Here is a 16,822-nt window from a genome sequence, read left to right on the forward strand (position 1 = left end):
TCCCCACGCTTTACACTAATCTTACCCTATGTATAGTACTATACGACGTCAGTAAATTCTTGTCAAAACTTTCCATATCTGCCCGAGGAAAGTGCGGAAATTATCAAAAACATCCTTATCCTGTCGTGCCTCACGTCATGTTCAACTATAACAAACAACATTGCTGCAGTCGTGGGCATAGTGTGTTTATATTTCAGTTAAGTTAAGTTAGTCTCTCTATAAGAGCTTTGTTAATTGTTAAAATCGCGATTAGGAAATTTTGCTTGTATGTGCTAACGGTATTATTTATCCTAATCCATATGTGTAGATATTGACTTTAACAGCTTCTGACTAAAAGACGATTACAAATGATGAAGTGTGCTGCTCTGATCTTGCTTTGCTGTGTTATGTTTCTCAGCATTGATCCAACAAGTGCTTTATATAAAAGTAGATTTATCAGTCCAAAGTAAATATTGTTATATTATAGGGAGGGGAAGATGGCACCCCAAAGGATCTACTTTATCCCGATGTGCCATTTCTCCCCAACCCACTATATTTCCACGTAGTTTTTTTTTATATATTTAAACCAGATATCGGATTCTAGTTTAAACTACGTTGTTTTTCTTATGTTAGACAAATGGACGGTCACAAATTCGACGATCAGCTGTTGCGGAGAATTGCAAGAGAGAATTTGAACCTGCTGCACAAAGAATTTTAGGGTGTGGCTAAAATGCATGTGAACACACTTCCTATTTAACTGTTGTGTTCGAGAAATAAAAGTAATAAAACGTATAACCTGGTGTTTAATTATTGAATGGGCAATAACGTGATGGTAATTTATATCCCAAATTTGTTGAAGATTTTATATGAAATTCATTTAGCAACGCCATAGTCCAGCGTAGTGGGTATACTTTTCAAAGATAACAAGAATATAGCCTAGTATATAGCTTGCATACTATTTTGGTGTTAACAAATATAACTTTCTATCTATTTTTGGATAAGAATAATAAACAAGATCAAGGGTCCGCAATAACGCTTGGTATTATTTTTCAAAAAAAGTCGCTACCGTAAATTAGTCCCCGTTGATTTACAAAACGAATGGACTACGCCGCCTTACGGCGCTGTGTATATTTTACATACCATTTTCGCAAGAAAATACAGCACGTTTGGGAATTTTGCTTGCTTTGCATTATTTAGAATTATATAAAACTAAAAGGATAATTTACACTTTTAGGGTTATATTGTAGTAGGCTGGAGTGGTATATGTACATTTTCTGGACCGTTGGCGCTTTAAAATGGAAGAGCCGTAAGTTTTACGTTAAAGGTTGCTGTTTTATAAAGTTTTAATTTTCTCTCATATTTTACAGACCACTGAAAGAAAAGCGTAAGTTTTTTTGTGAAATTATTTATGTGTTTTAATATAAAATATCATTTTTAGGTATGAGAATATTAAATGTTTTTAAATTATTATGCACCAAAACCAAACTATTAATTTTTACTGGTGAATCGCAGTTACATTATTACATATATTATCCACTGTTGCATAACTTGCATACACTTTGGCGAAATATTAATTATAAATCAATCTAGTAACACCAACGGTCACAACCAAAAAGACAGCAGCTACTGGAAAAAAGAAGGTAGGTATTCTGCTCTGTATACCATATTTTAAAATTGAATTACAGTAAAATCATAAGGTTTATTTTGAAGTTAACACTCATAATGCACGTGCATAGGGCAATAAAATTTTGGTACCAGTACATGATCATTTCCCTGCGATATCTGCTTATCATAACAACGAACCTCTAACCTGTATAACTACTTGCCCTGCCCTCTAACTGATAATATATAATGTATCAGAAGATTCTTTACCAGTTCCCAAAATCTCTTGTTCTGATCAGTTTTAAATGTGTAGCATTTAAACATTTTTGTCCATTTATATCTTCCAAAAACCCTCGTTCTACAGCCCTCGTCCCAAAGTACCTCGTTCTACATTCCTCCTCCCAAAATACCTCGTTCTACAGCCCTCGTCCCAAAATACCTCGTTCTACAGCCCTCGTCCCAAAATACCTCGTTCTACAGCCCTCGTCCCAAAGTACCTCGTTCTACAGCCCTCGTCCCAAAATACCTAGTTCTACAGCAGTTACGAATCAGTGTAAATTTCTACCTATATAATAGCCAACTCAGTATGAAGCAGCAGATGTTTCGTATTTCATAATTTTTTCGTTGACACTTTTGACAGGTTATCAGACGATTGGTCAAAAATGCTAAAACTGGTGAAGTTATAAAGACAGAAATAGTGAGAATCGACAGCAATGGTGAAACAACTGTGACGTCATATCCTGCTGGAACGCCAGTACCAAGTCTGGGCAATCTTCAATCTTCAGGTAGTGTTTTCGCTCTTTGAAAATATCAAAAATGGGTTTATATCTAACAAACAAAAAAAAATTGTTTTAACCTTTAAATGTTAGTGTTTATTAACAGTTTTGTCTTTTTTTTACACGCAGAACATCTTAACACTGTTACGCAAATAAATGACACAAAAGAGATTTTCAAAAACAAGTGTAACCTGCCTGGCAGCAACAATTTTATGTAAAATCCTTAATAGGCGTATATAAGTATTTTGGCCAACTGTTATATGTACACAGGTTCCTCAAAGAAATCTGCGCCAACTAAATCACCCTTAGATTCTGTGAAGCCATCTAGTCCAACGCCAGAAAATAAAAAAGAACCTATAAGGTACATTTAATTATTGAAAAACAAGTACTACATGACTAGCAGTAGAATTTTTCGTCCGTTTGCAATTGCTAAGACATTTTAAAAGTTACCACCAAAATGTTACAGTAAAAATACTGGTTTTTGAATGAGATTTTAGGACAAACTTTTACATTAAAAATACTTTTTTTTCCATGAAATTGTAAACAAAATGTTGCAATAAATAAAAATACTGATTTTTTCGATGTAATTTTAAAGTAAAGTTTCAGGTACTTCTAGTTCTATCTGTAAATAACCCGCACCCTATTTTAGTCCTTTAAGGTCAGATGTTGGTCCCAGTGTACCAGCTAATGTTCCTTGCATTGATGACCTCCTACAAAAAGAAGAGGAAATTATAAAAGCAGCAAAAGAAGCAAAAAATGAGGAAAAACCAAAAGATAAAGGAAAGGAGTTAAAGGTATGTATACTTAAATTTAAAAGTGGATTCTCCCCAAATTTTTTTTTCAGAGAAATTCTTGTTTGATAGCTATCATGACTCTAACACTTATCTGGTAAAAAGTAGTAGATTTCCGCTGTTTTGTCTGGCATCTGGCAAGATTTGAATGGAGAATGATACACTTTTTATCACCAGATGAGCCGCAAAAATGTTTTTGTGTTATGCCTGATAGCAGAAGTAGCGGAATAACTGTATAAAATATATATATATTGATTTTTTTGTGATTGTGACATTGTATAGCAGGGTAATGAAAGAAGGGACACCTTTTTAATTTATTTTCTTGTTCCATTTAGCAGTTAATTACGAAAATTCAAAGAATTAAAACCGTTTGTAAAAAAACATAAAAAGCCGTTTGTAAATTCTTATAAACAAACATTATCGTTTTATTTTGTATTTGTTGGGGCTCCATCAAACATATACATGATCACATTTCTTTTTATCTTTCAGGATGAAAATGAGAGTTTGGAGAGCACATTGATCACTCTGATGAAGAGGAAGCGACAAAGAGACCCAAAAGCACGGAAGAGAGGACTTGTTGCGAGTACGATGGCTAAGAGAGCTAGTGAGGAGGAAGAAGAAGAGGGTGAGATTAAAAAAGATTGGAAGATTATAAAATATTAAAAAAGTTTAAAATGTGTAATTTTAAATTAGGAGTTACGAAATGTAAAATTAAATTATATAAACCAAATTATTTTCATAATTGTAAAAACCTATGCAATAATTTTTTTTTATTTACGACAAAACTGGTAGTTTTATTAATTTTTTTTTGTTCCAGTTATATTAATAACACTTTTTTGATGGTTTTTTAAACACATGATGTAACTGTCATTGCCTAACTATATAAGAACAATGAGTTACATTCATTGAGGACATAATGCTACAAACAACAGACAAAAGTCAGGTTTACACCAATTGTATATTATATATATATATAAATCGCCTAAATGGCATCGTCAGTCTCTAGTTCAAATAGAATCTCCATTCATTTTATTTATTTAACATTTTCTTGTTGTATTAAGCAGAGGATCAGAGTTTTATTGGAGACACTGATTATCGCGCGCTGGCTAATGATCAAAAGAACGAGGAAGAAGAAATAAGAAAAAGGAAGGAAAAACATAGGTAACTAAACTCCAAGTATTTGTACAACAAGTTTTATATATGCAAAAATTCTAGTAAGGATTTGACCTGTTTTCGGATTTTTTTATAAATGTGGATTGTAGAAATTTTATAATATGCGTGCTTTTGTACCACATATGTTACTTTTTAGGAGACGTCGTGAGAAAAAGCATAAAAACAAGCCGAAAGAAGAGGTAGGCACAAGATGTTATTCTCATGTTAACTATTTGTAGGTACAACTTTTTAAAGGGGGATTCGCGACCCTTTCAACCCTCTGACTGCGCCAATGTATAGGCGCCAAACTTTCTAAGTTGTACGTGTTTAGTTGCATTTAATTATAACAAATTTGGTCTTACATTTTACTGAATAATGCAATGTGAAAAATTTTATAATGGATATGCCCACTCTACCACCCCAGGTTTGGTGCCTTTGCTCATATGATAATATTAAAATTTCCCCTTTTTTTAAATAAATAGTTAAATTTTCATTTTTTTAAATAAATATTCCAATCTTTTCTACAGCCAGTAGATAGTGGTATGGATGCCACAAACATGGACGAGGAAGAGGAGCATGAGCTGCATCCTCTTGAAGAAGCTGAGCTCCTTGCCAAACAAATGCAAAATTCTGCTAACATCACCCAACCAGGTAAGGGAATCCGTGATAGGAGCAAAATTATTTAAGGGACTCATTTTTAAAAATTGTTTTCATAGGTCAGATTGATCTGAATTTAATTTTTTTCACAATCTAGTAATTTTGCTGATTCTTAAAAAAAACATTTGCAAAGAACGATTGTAATTAATTCTGCCTTATAAAACCTTATTATATAGCTCAAAAACGTGTGCTAATTAATAACTTTTTTATAGTTTCATTTTTGGATATATATAATATATGTATATATATATTTTTTCAGTAATAGTTCATCGTTTTTTTAGATGAAGAAATGAATGTTGATCAAAATGGGGCTCCTCCTGATCCAATTGATGCGGAGGAGAAGCCTCCGGAGGATGGGAGCGATGAGGAAGATGATGAGAGAAGGAAGAAGAAGAAAAAGAAGCACAAACATAAGAAGAAGAAGAAAAAATTGAAGAAGCAAAAAAGACAGGAGGATAGTGATGCGGGGGATTCAGATCGAGGAGAAAAAGCATCCGGAGACGACCGGAAATCAAGACCGGAGGAAAAAATGAATCTCGATGATCTCCCAAAAGCAAAAAGCAGATCAAGGTAAAAAAAACTAAAAAAATTTAATGATCAAGGTAAAAAATTAAAAAAATCGATCAAGACGTAAAAAATTAAAAAAATCGATCAAGACGTAGTGTATAACACCTTATACTGAGCAGCCCTAACCCTAGAACACATTGCTGTGTATGACTTTACCCATATACAATCGAAAAATGTCTCTATTCCGTATTCTGTATGTGTGAGGCCACTGTCAAGGACGGTTTTAGGTAAATTTTGCCCATTACCTCAACAATTGTTTTTGAGCCAATTTGCCCATTTTTTCTCATATTTAGACTATTTTTTCCCATATTTAAACTAAATTTTGCCTATTACTCTAACATTTGTGTTAAATTAGTTAATTATATACCACAATTTTACTCAAAAGTACATTCCAGATCCAACAGTTTCTCTTCCATGTCTCTTTCTTCAATATCATCAGCCTTCAGCGATTCCTTTGATTTTGCTGAAGGAGATTTTAACCAAGGACCAGATTTTGATGTAAGCAGTCATCTGCACTAGTATATATATATATATATATATATTTTTTCCAGGGGAAAAAAAAAAAAAATTTTTTTTTTTTTTTTTTTAAAAAAAAAAAAAAAAAATTTCATTGAACAAAATTTTAATTTTTCATAAATATTTTTAACTAAACTACTGCCATTCAAAATTTAAAATGTGGCATTGCTAAAACTGTAAGTTTCCTACATTTTGTTTTCTAATTAGTGCAGTAAAATGTTATTTTCAAAAAAAGCTTTTTCCGTATAAAACAATAATTCTGAAATCATTCTTAATGGCAGAATAAACAATGGTATAAAATTAACATTTTTATGCTAAAAGACTGTCGAAAAAATTCCTTCATTTGTTTTTAGGGGCGTGGTGGCTTTATGATGAGAGGGGGTTTTCGTGGCCGAGGGTTTGACCCCTTTTTCCGCGGCAGAGCTGGTTTTCGTGGTTACCCTCGTGGCAGAGCAAGAGGAAGAGGGAATTTCAGGGGAAGGGGCAGAGGTTTTGGTCCAGGTGAAAATTAAAAGGATATTTTTGGCGACTCTAATATAAAAATTGTTATTTTTACTATTTTACTTTATTTCAATAATTTTTTTATCTAATTTAAGTTTTTTTCTGATATAAAAAAGCGTTATTTTTACCATTTTACATTTATTTAAAAATTAATTACTTAATTTCATCTTACTATTTTAAAAGAGGCCATTCTACATTATGCCTGGTAGCAGAAGTAACAAAAGTTCCTAATAATAATATCTGAGAAAAAGAAAATTAATTTTTGTGATTTAACAAAAATAATACAATTTTATTTTTAAATTGAACAAACTTTTTTTCACAGATGGTATAATGTACGACGCTGCAGGTGTCCCCATGCAAATGGGGCCTGATGGGTTAATGTACCCCGCTACGATGTTCATGCGGGGCAGGGGTATGTGGAGGGGTAACATGAGGGGTGGGTTTGGAAGAGGGGGTTTTATGAACGATGGGTTCACCCCCCAAGAAGAAGGGATCGGAATTTATGTGGAGGAGGATAGTGATGACTCTAGAAAGAAGAGGAGGAGCTATTCCAGCAGGTGGGAGTAAAGAGCAAAACTAGTAGCGCCTCCGGAAAAATAAAGGGGTTTAAATTACAAATGATTTTTTTTTAAATGGGGATAGTGTTACGTCACCTTAACCCACCTGACTACAAGACTGGTTGTAACTCTGGAATGCATAGGGTGACACGTTACACCAATTTTTAAAACAGAAAGTAATGCTACCAGTAAACATTGACCCCATATGTTAAGATTTCTTTCATAGAATTACTGGTCTATATATCCCTGTTTCACCTACATTTTGTATTTTAAATATTGCAATTTAAAAATGAAGAAATTATATATATATAGTAGGGTGGGGTAAGATGGGACACCTTTAGCACATAATATCCAAATATCCTAAACGTGTTTTAAACAATTAACAACGGTCTTTCGGAGTCATGAACGTACAATTTAATAATTCTTTAAATGTTCTTTGTTTACTACCAAATGTGACGAGAAAATAGAATGAAAAGGTGTCCCATCTTCCCCATCCCTACTATATATGTACCTCACAAATGAATTTTTATTTAATTTTAGTTTTTATTTTTTGTTCCTCATCCTCATTCCTCCTCCTCACAGCTCCTACTCCTCTTACTCTTCTCGTTCCCGCCATCGTCACCGAAGAAGACGACGTCACTCATCATCCTACTCCCGATCCTACTCCCGCTCCTCCAGATCTTACTCTCGTTCTTACAGTCGCTCCTACTCCAGATCGAGCCGTTCCTACTCCAGATCATATTCGAGATCAACCTCGCGATCTTATTCATCAAGCAGGTCCAGATCTAAAAGCCCAAAGTGAGTTATTTGTTTTTTTTGCGTAGAAATTCAGGTGGCGTTTAGCCTATTTTTGGGGCATTGTTGGTCATAAGAGGGAATAAAAAAGCACTACTTTAATGTTAAGAACATTCGCTCATGTATTCCAAGCATAGTCCATACGTACATCGTGAAGTTGCCTCTAAGTTCGCGAAAGAAAAGCGATGAGCAATACGCTTTTAATAGGTTTACGCTTGTACCGGTTAACTGGTTGAAACTGAACGATTAACGGTTAAAAAAATGGGAAAATCCATAGCCATAATATATATATATTTATATATAAACATATGTTATTAAAATAAAGTTTTACTTGATTTGGACAGTTTAGCTTTTTTTTGTTAAAGTAAGGCATGATATAACTCAACTTAACTGTGAAGTTGCAAATTTTTCAAAATAGAATTGAGCCCAAATGGGATTAGGAAATATATATATGTATTCATATCAAAAATTCTAATTTAAAATTTTTCTACAGTAGAAAAGACGCCGATGGCTGGAGCTCTAGTGGAAATGAAGAAAGGTAAAAATATAATGTTCTCTTCACATGTTAGATGTTACCAATTCCTATTTTATGGCACAAATAATCACTGTGGGAATCTATAGCTCTAAACTTAAATCTTACTTTAAAAAAAAGATGTTTTGTTTAAAATAAATTTAGCTTCATTTAATTTTTCCTTTTTTATGACTGCATCACTGTTGCTATTCTGTACAAGATGTAATAACCGCTGTATTGCCAACAGTTGTCTGAACTGTAGGGCTCGTTCCATTTTATTCACATACTGTACACAAGTTCCATTTTATACAAGTACTGTACATTTTCCAAGCAAAAACTAACTTGCCCTCTTTTGTATACACTGATTCCAACCACTTCTTTTTTAGGTCAAGCTTCAGAGCCATATACGCTGCAGGAGGGAACTCCGCTCCTCCTCCCAAGAGGAAAGAGGAGGAAGAGGAAGTCCCATGGTGGGCAGAGTTCGATAAAACGTACGAGATACAAAAGACTGCTGAAAAGGAAAAGGTAAGTTTAAATTCAAAGTTAAATTGTTTTTAAATTTAATGTTAAATTTTTTTAAACCCACCTTACCCCTAATTTAACCCGTTTTAACTCACCTTACCCCTAATTCTACCCGTTTTAACTCATTACTCATCTTACCCCCAATTTAGCCACTTTTACCTCAACTTACCCCTAATTTAACCCCATTTAATTCGTCTTACCCCTAATTTAACTTCATAAACTTATACATTATTCACCCACTTCTCTAATAAGCAGGCAGAAGCTAAAGTTCCTGAAAAAACTGAAACTATTGAAGATGCCAGTAAAAAAACAACTGAAACAAAAGAAATTGATGGTAAAAAGCTTTGATTTATGTTTAATTTCAACATTTTTTTTAATAATGAATAAATGTAACTTTTTTCTCATGCGTGGCTGGCAGTCATTATAACACAGGTGTTCTGTTTCATACACCTCGTGCCCGCCTACGAGTTACTACAATTGTAACTTTCTGGCTAATTGATGTTGTACCTTTTTTTTTCACATAAAACCTAATAATATTATATGCATTTATTTTTTTTGGAAAAAGTATAAAAAAATTATAAAAAAAAATATTAACAAAAAAATAATTTTCTTCAGAATCCATATCAATGACACTGGCAGACATAGATGTTATACGATGTGTCATGTCATTGGTAAACAACACGTATTACCAACAAGATCCTGTAATAGAAGATGCAAGAGAATGCTTGAATGACATAATTACACAGGTAATAGTTGTTCCTGTACATAACTGTATGTATATATAATTTTTTCATATCAATATTTTTAGAAAAAACTTTCAAAAATTTTAAGTCAAAAAAATGTTTTGGGGTAAATGGAAAACATTTTTTTTAACATGGAAAAAAGTTCAGAAATTCTAAATTTTATGGACACTTGTTTTTCTTTTTGCAGGTTGAGGTGCCAAAACCAGTGGAAAAGGTAATTGCATAACGTTGTATATTACAAAGTAAAATACTGTATATAGTTTCAAGGCTAAGTGCTTGCTACCATTGTATGTTTTTTGCGAGATACTTAATGTATATTGTTTTTCACAATAGTCACCAATGAATTCTCAGCTAAAAAAACAGAAAAAACTCAAAAAAACTAATTACTTACAAAGTTACATACGTGGTAGCTCGTTAGCTGGCAAGAGATGTATAAAACAGAACACCCGTGTTATAATGATTGTCGCTGCCAGGCTAAAAAATTTACATTTATTCATTTAATTTTACTTTTTAAAAAAGTTACATTTATTTATTCAATTCTAATTTTTAATAAGTTACATTTATTCATGTATTTGATTTTTCCAATTTTCCAGAGTGATTCTGAAGTTGTACAAGACTGTATGAATGACCTGTTAGATGCTATCTCTCCAATTGACGCCAAACCTAAACCTTCAGAGTCTCCAACGGATATTGAAGCTTTAAACAACGAACACCCGTACGTATATCTGGTAGATATATTGTATATTTATGCACAACTAAACAATTTTGGTTGAAAACACAAACTTTTTTACATAACCCTAAAAAAAAATTATATTTAAATTACTTCTTTTAAAAAACTAAAAAATATATTTTTGTATTAAAAAACTTTTTTAGAAAACAATAAAAAACAAATTGTATTTAAATACTTTTTTAAAAATCCATGAAATATATTTTTATTTAAAAAATTTTTCAGACTTATGAGCTTCTACATAGAAGCTTGTCGTATTACAACTGAAGCACAAGCAAAACGGGACAGCCAGCCTACAGCGTCAACTAGTGGTAAAAATGACGATAAACAAGACTCGGAACGCCGTGATGACCGCAAAGGACGCCACGGGCGACGTCGGCGCCGAAGCCGCAGCAGGTGATTTAAAATTGATCATCAGAAACAGTGGCGCAGGCAGAAAAAAAAGAATTAGGAAAAAAAGTCGTTTTCACATTTTTTATAAAAGGTAGGGGGTCGCGACCCTCTAACCCCCCTGACTCCGCCACTGATCATGCATATAGGCCCATGGGAAAAATCCTCAGGTGGTAGTGTAGGCGGTCCTGTCCTGCAATTTTTTTCCGTTTACCAAATGTGCTAAATTTAATACATATAACACATTAAAAAGAAATATTTCTTTAAAAAATATTTCTATAAAAAAATCTTTAAAAAAAAGTTAAAAACATAATTTTTACCTCAACAGAAGGAGACGAAGATACAGCCGGAGTTACAGTAGGTCCTCCTCTTCCAGGAGCAGCGAGAGAAGACCTCCGCTTGTTTCCCTGACCACCGAGCAACAACAAAGTCTCCAACAAGCACAACAGATGCTTCTCATTCAACAACAGCAACTACAAGCAGCTGGAATATTACCACCAAAGTAATTTCTATTTTTAGATTTATATTTCGATTCTATATGGGTGAAGTCCTACTGTAAGGCTTGATAGAGAAACTGAGATTTATGCCAGGATTTTCCATTACTCTAATTCTATGATGGATTTTGTTTTATATGGGTATTTTCTTTAAGATCGCCTTGAATTTTAGCTAAAATCAAGTTTTTTTATTCAGTCTTGTCTAATTCCAGTCCATTAAACATATTTTTTGATCTTTTGAAAGAAAAGTGGGTATTTTTATAATCTGTTTACATTTTGACAAATTCATTTTTTAAATTTTGACGGATAATGTAACCCGTTAATGTTAAAATAATAAGTTATTTCTAATCGTTACCATTTTTTTATTTTTAAACTATTTTTTTTATTTTCAGCCTCACCATTCCAGCAACTTTACCCACTGTCGGTGGGATTCCCCCAATTACCCCATCCACGAACCCCGTCCCAGCCCCCAAGATACTTAGCAATAGATGGGACAAAGACATGGTATGTATCAATGTATGGATGACAAATAAAAAAAAGTTATTTAAAATATATATGCACTTTTTAACTGTAGCAAGGCATTCCGAATGGCTTATATACAAACATATGACAAATTTTGCGGCATCAAAAGCCAAACAGTTATACATTTTAAATTCTGTAATAAATTCAGTGTATCTGACATCTCAAAATTTGTAGTCTCAAAATTTTACGTTTTTCGTCAAAAACTTTTTGTCCCCAATTTTTTTGTCCTAAAATTTATAGTCTTAGATTTTTGGCTCAAAATTTGTCACATTTTCATATAAATAAATGTGTTCTTCAGGATGCCCTGCTAAAGAACAAGGGTAAAGATGATCTGACGAGAAAGTTATGGCAGAAAATGCGCGAGAAGAAGCAGCAAGAAGGAGGGGGGGACCTCTCGCCTACTTTTCTTGCTAGGGCCAAACAGGTGAGCAATTATATTTTTACGAAACATTTTTTTGTATTTTAGCTAAACAGTTAGACAGTTAAAACATTTTAAATATTAAATATTTAAAAATATTAGTATATTAAAAATAATATTTTTTTTACGAAATTAAAACTTTTTTTTGTTCTGCCTACTACTTAGACAGTTAAGCAGTTAAAACATTTTAAATATTCGGTAATTTAAGAAAAAAAAGAAATTTTTTAGAATTTTTTGGAAAATAAAATTTATTTTTTTTAGGCTGAAGTAGTTGGTTTTTAAAAAAAATTAAATTTTTAGTTTTTTTTGAAATAAAAAACAAATTTTTAGGCTGAAGTTGTTAGTGCTGATAAAGTGTTCAGTGGAGTTGGCAACATCAAAAGTAGAAAGATTGCTATTTCTTCTATTGATGGCAACAAGAGGTTTGCAAAGGATGAAGCATCTCCAAACCAGTTTGGTAAGTCTATAGTATGTATCTGGTTCCGGTTTAGTGTTATATGACCAGATTTGTGCATTTTTTTTGTATTTTTGAATTTTTTTAAAATTGACTACTTTTGCACTATTTTATTCAATTCTTTTTTAATAGAGGGTAACATTTTGGAGTTTTCAAGAAACTTTGCAATCAGTAACTTTTGAAATATTGTTTATCACTGGTATACCGAAATTCATTTACTCTGCTGTTAGATAATTTACTCTGCTGTTAGATAATTTACTCTGCTGTTAGATAATTTACTCTGCTGTTAGATAATGGTTAGTTTGAGATGGCTCTCTCGAGCAAGCTGGCTCTCCTAATTTTGGTAAAATTCAACCTATTACTCTGCTTATATTGTATTTCCTTAACAGACGAAGGAGTGACTTACAAGAAAAGTGAAATAATGTTGGAAAATATCGGCGCTGAATATAAAGACAGTGAAAAGTGAGTTGATTGTATATATATTCCTTTTTACCAATTTTTTAAATTTACAAAAAAATTTTTTGCCAACTTTTTAATTTAAATTGTCAATTTTTTTAATTTTGTATTTTTTTAAGTTTTACATTTTTTAATTTTTTTATTTATTTATTTTATTTTTTTCCAGGACTCGATCTCAGGAGCAGCGGGAGAAGTTGGAGATGTGGTCGGATGAACAGAGAGGATTGAAAGAGGAAGTGAAGAAGGTGATGAGAGAGGAGATAGAGAAGGCGGAGCGAGCGAAGAAGGAAGAGATCAAAGAAAAGATGTTGGAAGAGGAGAGACAGAAGGAGATCATGAGAATCAGAGAAGAGGTTTTTATTTAACTTATTTTCATTATTATTTTTTTAATTCTTGTGTTTTAATGTATTTTATTGATGTATTTCTTGTTTTTTTTCTGATTTTTTTAAATATTAACTTGTTTTATTTATGTTTCTTACTTTACTCATGTTATAGAGTGATTTCTGTTTTGTTAAAAAAAAAGAAAAAAAAAAAATTTTATGCTCGTTCTATTTTTCCCTTCTCCATTTTTAATGTTTTCCATTTATTCATGTATTTTTTTTTAATATTGAATTATTTTTTAGATTTTTACTTTCAATTATTTTTTAATTTTTTTTACATATTTTTTATTTGAAAAATCATTTTTAAACCTTACCTTCTTCCCAGGTCCGTCTCCAGATTAAGAAAGAGATTCAAGCTGAGATTGATCAGCAGAGGAAGCAGGTCCTCCAGGATCCGGAGTTAAAGAGTCAGATTATGGAGCTCGAAGCATTGAAACAGAGCGCTGTTAAGTCAACCGATATCAAACCTGTGACTTCAACACCAGAAGGGCCAACTGACAGCTTCACTGTACAACAAGATCAACATAAGAAGGTAAAAATATATTGGATTATGTTAAAATTTTAATATATAAACAGCAAAAAAAATAATAAACAGTATTTAAAATATACTAATAACCAATATATTGCACAAAAAACGAGAATAAAACAATTTTTAAAGTATAAACTGCATAAAAAAACAGGAATAAAACAGTGTTTAAAATATAAACTTGTTAAAAAAGCAGGAATAAACCAATATTAAAATGTATTAAACAGGAATAAACCAATATTAAAACTAACTGAAATGGTCCTTTAAGATCACAAAACAATTCCCAGAAAATCTCTTTTAGACTTTCTGTATTAAGTCTGACAACAACATATAGTAGGGTGGGGAAGATGGGACACTTTATTATTCTATTATCTTGTCACATTAGGTAGTAAACATAGAACATTCAAAGAATTATAAAACCAAATCCTCACGATTCCCATTGACCGTTGTTAATTGTTTAAAACACGATCAGAATATTCGGATATTGTGTGCTAAAGGTGTCTCATCTTCACTCACCCCACAATATAACAAAAAAAAATGATAACTTTTTCTCGCAGGATATGAACCAGTGGTTGGAGAAACATGGCAAGAGGGCATCCGAGATGAATGTGGAGGAAATGAGGCGAATGCAAACCATGTACATGCAACAGCTGCATCATTGGAGTCAACAGCAGCAGAAGGTTTGGTTTTTACTTAAATGAGAGAATTTTTTTGAATAAAAAAACAGGGAATATTAGCTTATTAGAATTTCCTAAATTTTTAAAAGGGTTCAAAAATAAAAAAATAACATTTTTGCTGTGTTTTCAATAACATTTTTTGTTGTTTAACTAATAAACATAAAACAATTTTTTGTTTTTTAAGTCAAAATTATTATTAAGTTACTTTAAGCTGCTAAAACATACAACTGATTTGAAAACTCACAAAATTTAAAAAACGATAATTTTTTTTTTTAAATGTCAAAATGACCATTAAGTTACTTCTACACCTGCAAAAGCATGTAACTCATTAAAAAAATCAAAAATAATATTTTAAAAAACACTTCCTTTTTTCCCAGGCATATATGCAATGGTATTGGCACCAGCAACAAAACTACAAGCAACATTATTTCTCACAAAAATCTGGTTTCTACAATAGCCATCCTACTTCTGGAGCTGGGGACCAAAAAGCACCAGTTTCTGGACCAGATAGCCAGCAGCGTGGTCCAAACCAGAGTCATATGGTGTCTAACTTACCTCCAGGAGTAAGACCACCTCTTGACCAGGTGAGACCATTTATTATTAAAAATGTCTACCTAATTTTGCCATCATTTTTTTGTCTGGTCAGAGCGCCTGCCTTTAAGAGGTTATGGGTTCAAGGCTTGTCGCTGCTATCATTTGGGCATATTTTTCTTTGTGCAAGATAATTAACGACAATAGCAACCAGTGGCGCAGCCAGAAAAAAAGTAGGGGGGGGGGGATTAATCAAAAAATTTTCAATTTTTTTTTTTAGATTTTGACCAAATCTTTTTACCCAGGGTCAACACCCCATGAGTAGCATGCACCAGAGACCCCCTGATGGTCAAAACATTGGTAACCCTACTTTTACCCGTGCCACAAGCCATCATAATCCACCAAACAAACAGGCAGAGGTAAGGCACATTTTTTCCACAGAGTTTTTGTTTAATTTACAAACAGGCAGAGGTAAGGAACATTTTTTTGCATAGTTTTTGTTTAATTTACAAACAGGCAGAGGTAAGGAACATTTTTTCGCATAGTTTTTGTTTAATTTACAAACAAGCAGAAGTAAGGAACATTTTTTCCACATAGTTTTTGTTTAATTTACAAACAGGCAGAGGTAGGGAACATTTTTTCCACATAGTTTTTGTTTAATTTACAAACAGGCAGAGGTAGGGAACATTTTTTCCACATAGTTTTTGTTTAATTTACAAACAGGCAGAGGTAGGGAACATTTTTTCCACATAGTTTTTGTTTAATTTACAAACAGGCAGAGGTAGGGAACATTTTTTCCACATAGTTTTTGTTTAATTTACAAACAAGCAGAAGTAAGGAACATTTTTTCCACATAGTTTTTGTTTAATTTACAAACAGGCAGAGGTAGGGAACATTTTTTCCACATAGTTTTTGTTTAATTTACAAACAGGCAGAGGTAGGGAACATTTTTTCCACATAGTTTTTGTTTAATTTACAAACAGGCAGAGGTAAGGAACATTTTTTCCACATAGTTTTTGTTTAATTTACAAACAGGCAGAGGTAGGGAACATTTTTTCCACATAGTTTTTGTTTAATTTACAAACAGGCAGAGGTAGGGAACATTTTTTCCACATAGTTTTTGTTTAATTTACAAACAGGCAGAGGTAGGGAACATTTTTTCCACATAGTTTTTGTTTAATTTACAAACAGGCAGAGGTAGGGAACATTTTCCACATAGTTTTTGTTTAATTTACTAACAGGACTAAGGTAGGGAACATTTTTTGCACATAGTTTTTACTCATACAGAATATAACGGCTTTTATTTTGTTTATTCTTGCTTTACCCTTTCCAAAGAAAAAAAAAACTGCTGTAAACCCTTAAAAAAAACTCTCAAAACATGCAACGCAAGCAGACATATGGTAAAAAAGTTATAAAATCCAAGTCCATTCAAAAAAATCTCTAAACAGTTTCGAAATCCAAAAATTCGGGTTATATCACATGATACCTATAGGCTCCTAACTTTTCAACTGTTTTTTTTATATTTTTTTATTTGAGACTAAATTTAACAAATACATTAAACAGGGTGTTGGCCAGCAA

The 16,822-nt window shown here is 32.4% G+C and overlaps 1 protein-coding gene and 1 long non-coding RNA gene across 3 annotated transcripts in view; both read left to right on the forward strand.

Moving 5' to 3' along the window:
• Window positions 1–229: 229 nt before the first annotated feature.
• On the forward strand, window positions 230–771 carry LOC101242003. The gene is made up of 2 exons (XR_182156.4): window positions 230–445; window positions 613–771. It is a non-coding gene; the product is annotated as an uncharacterized LOC101242003 (long non-coding RNA).
• Window positions 772–1,130: 359 nt separating this feature from the next.
• The window catches only part of LOC100182450, a 28,204-nt gene continuing 12,512 nt past the window's right edge, over window positions 1,131–16,822 (forward strand). Inside the window, exons 1-32 of one of the 2 annotated variants that reach the window (XM_026837156.1) lie at window positions 1,131–1,285; window positions 1,347–1,363; window positions 1,570–1,619; window positions 2,222–2,366; window positions 2,628–2,718; window positions 3,007–3,151; window positions 3,638–3,773; window positions 4,210–4,309; window positions 4,458–4,500; window positions 4,828–4,951; window positions 5,239–5,527; window positions 5,920–6,022; window positions 6,394–6,541; window positions 6,864–7,098; window positions 7,681–7,896; window positions 8,387–8,431; window positions 8,791–8,929; window positions 9,182–9,260; window positions 9,542–9,672; window positions 9,857–9,883; window positions 10,263–10,384; window positions 10,622–10,792; window positions 11,115–11,288; window positions 11,673–11,784; window positions 12,101–12,226; window positions 12,551–12,677; window positions 13,064–13,136; window positions 13,297–13,483; window positions 13,836–14,042; window positions 14,594–14,716; window positions 15,091–15,297; window positions 15,550–15,663. In XM_026837156.1, coding sequence (XP_026692957.1) covers window positions 1,275–1,285; window positions 1,347–1,363; window positions 1,570–1,619; window positions 2,222–2,366; window positions 2,628–2,718; window positions 3,007–3,151; window positions 3,638–3,773; window positions 4,210–4,309; window positions 4,458–4,500; window positions 4,828–4,951; window positions 5,239–5,527; window positions 5,920–6,022; window positions 6,394–6,541; window positions 6,864–7,098; window positions 7,681–7,896; window positions 8,387–8,431; window positions 8,791–8,929; window positions 9,182–9,260; window positions 9,542–9,672; window positions 9,857–9,883; window positions 10,263–10,384; window positions 10,622–10,792; window positions 11,115–11,288; window positions 11,673–11,784; window positions 12,101–12,226; window positions 12,551–12,677; window positions 13,064–13,136; window positions 13,297–13,483; window positions 13,836–14,042; window positions 14,594–14,716; window positions 15,091–15,297; window positions 15,550–15,663 — 4,017 coding nt within the window. In that variant the 5' untranslated portion in view covers window positions 1,131–1,274. Of the gene's footprint in view, window positions 1,286–1,346; window positions 1,364–1,569; window positions 1,620–2,221; window positions 2,367–2,627; window positions 2,719–3,006; window positions 3,152–3,637; window positions 3,774–4,209; window positions 4,310–4,457; window positions 4,501–4,827; window positions 4,952–5,238; window positions 5,528–5,919; window positions 6,023–6,393; window positions 6,542–6,863; window positions 7,099–7,680; window positions 7,897–8,386; window positions 8,432–8,790; window positions 8,930–9,178; window positions 9,261–9,541; window positions 9,673–9,856; window positions 9,884–10,262; window positions 10,385–10,621; window positions 10,793–11,114; window positions 11,289–11,672; window positions 11,785–12,100; window positions 12,227–12,550; window positions 12,678–13,063; window positions 13,137–13,296; window positions 13,484–13,835; window positions 14,043–14,593; window positions 14,717–15,090; window positions 15,298–15,549; window positions 15,664–16,822 lie in introns of both variants that reach the window. The other variant, XM_018814461.2, reaches the window with a different exon arrangement.

This window comes from Ciona intestinalis, chromosome 12 (genome assembly GCF_000224145.3).
Source record: "Ciona intestinalis chromosome 12, KH, whole genome shotgun sequence".
NCBI lineage: Eukaryota > Metazoa > Chordata > Ascidiacea > Phlebobranchia > Cionidae > Ciona > Ciona intestinalis.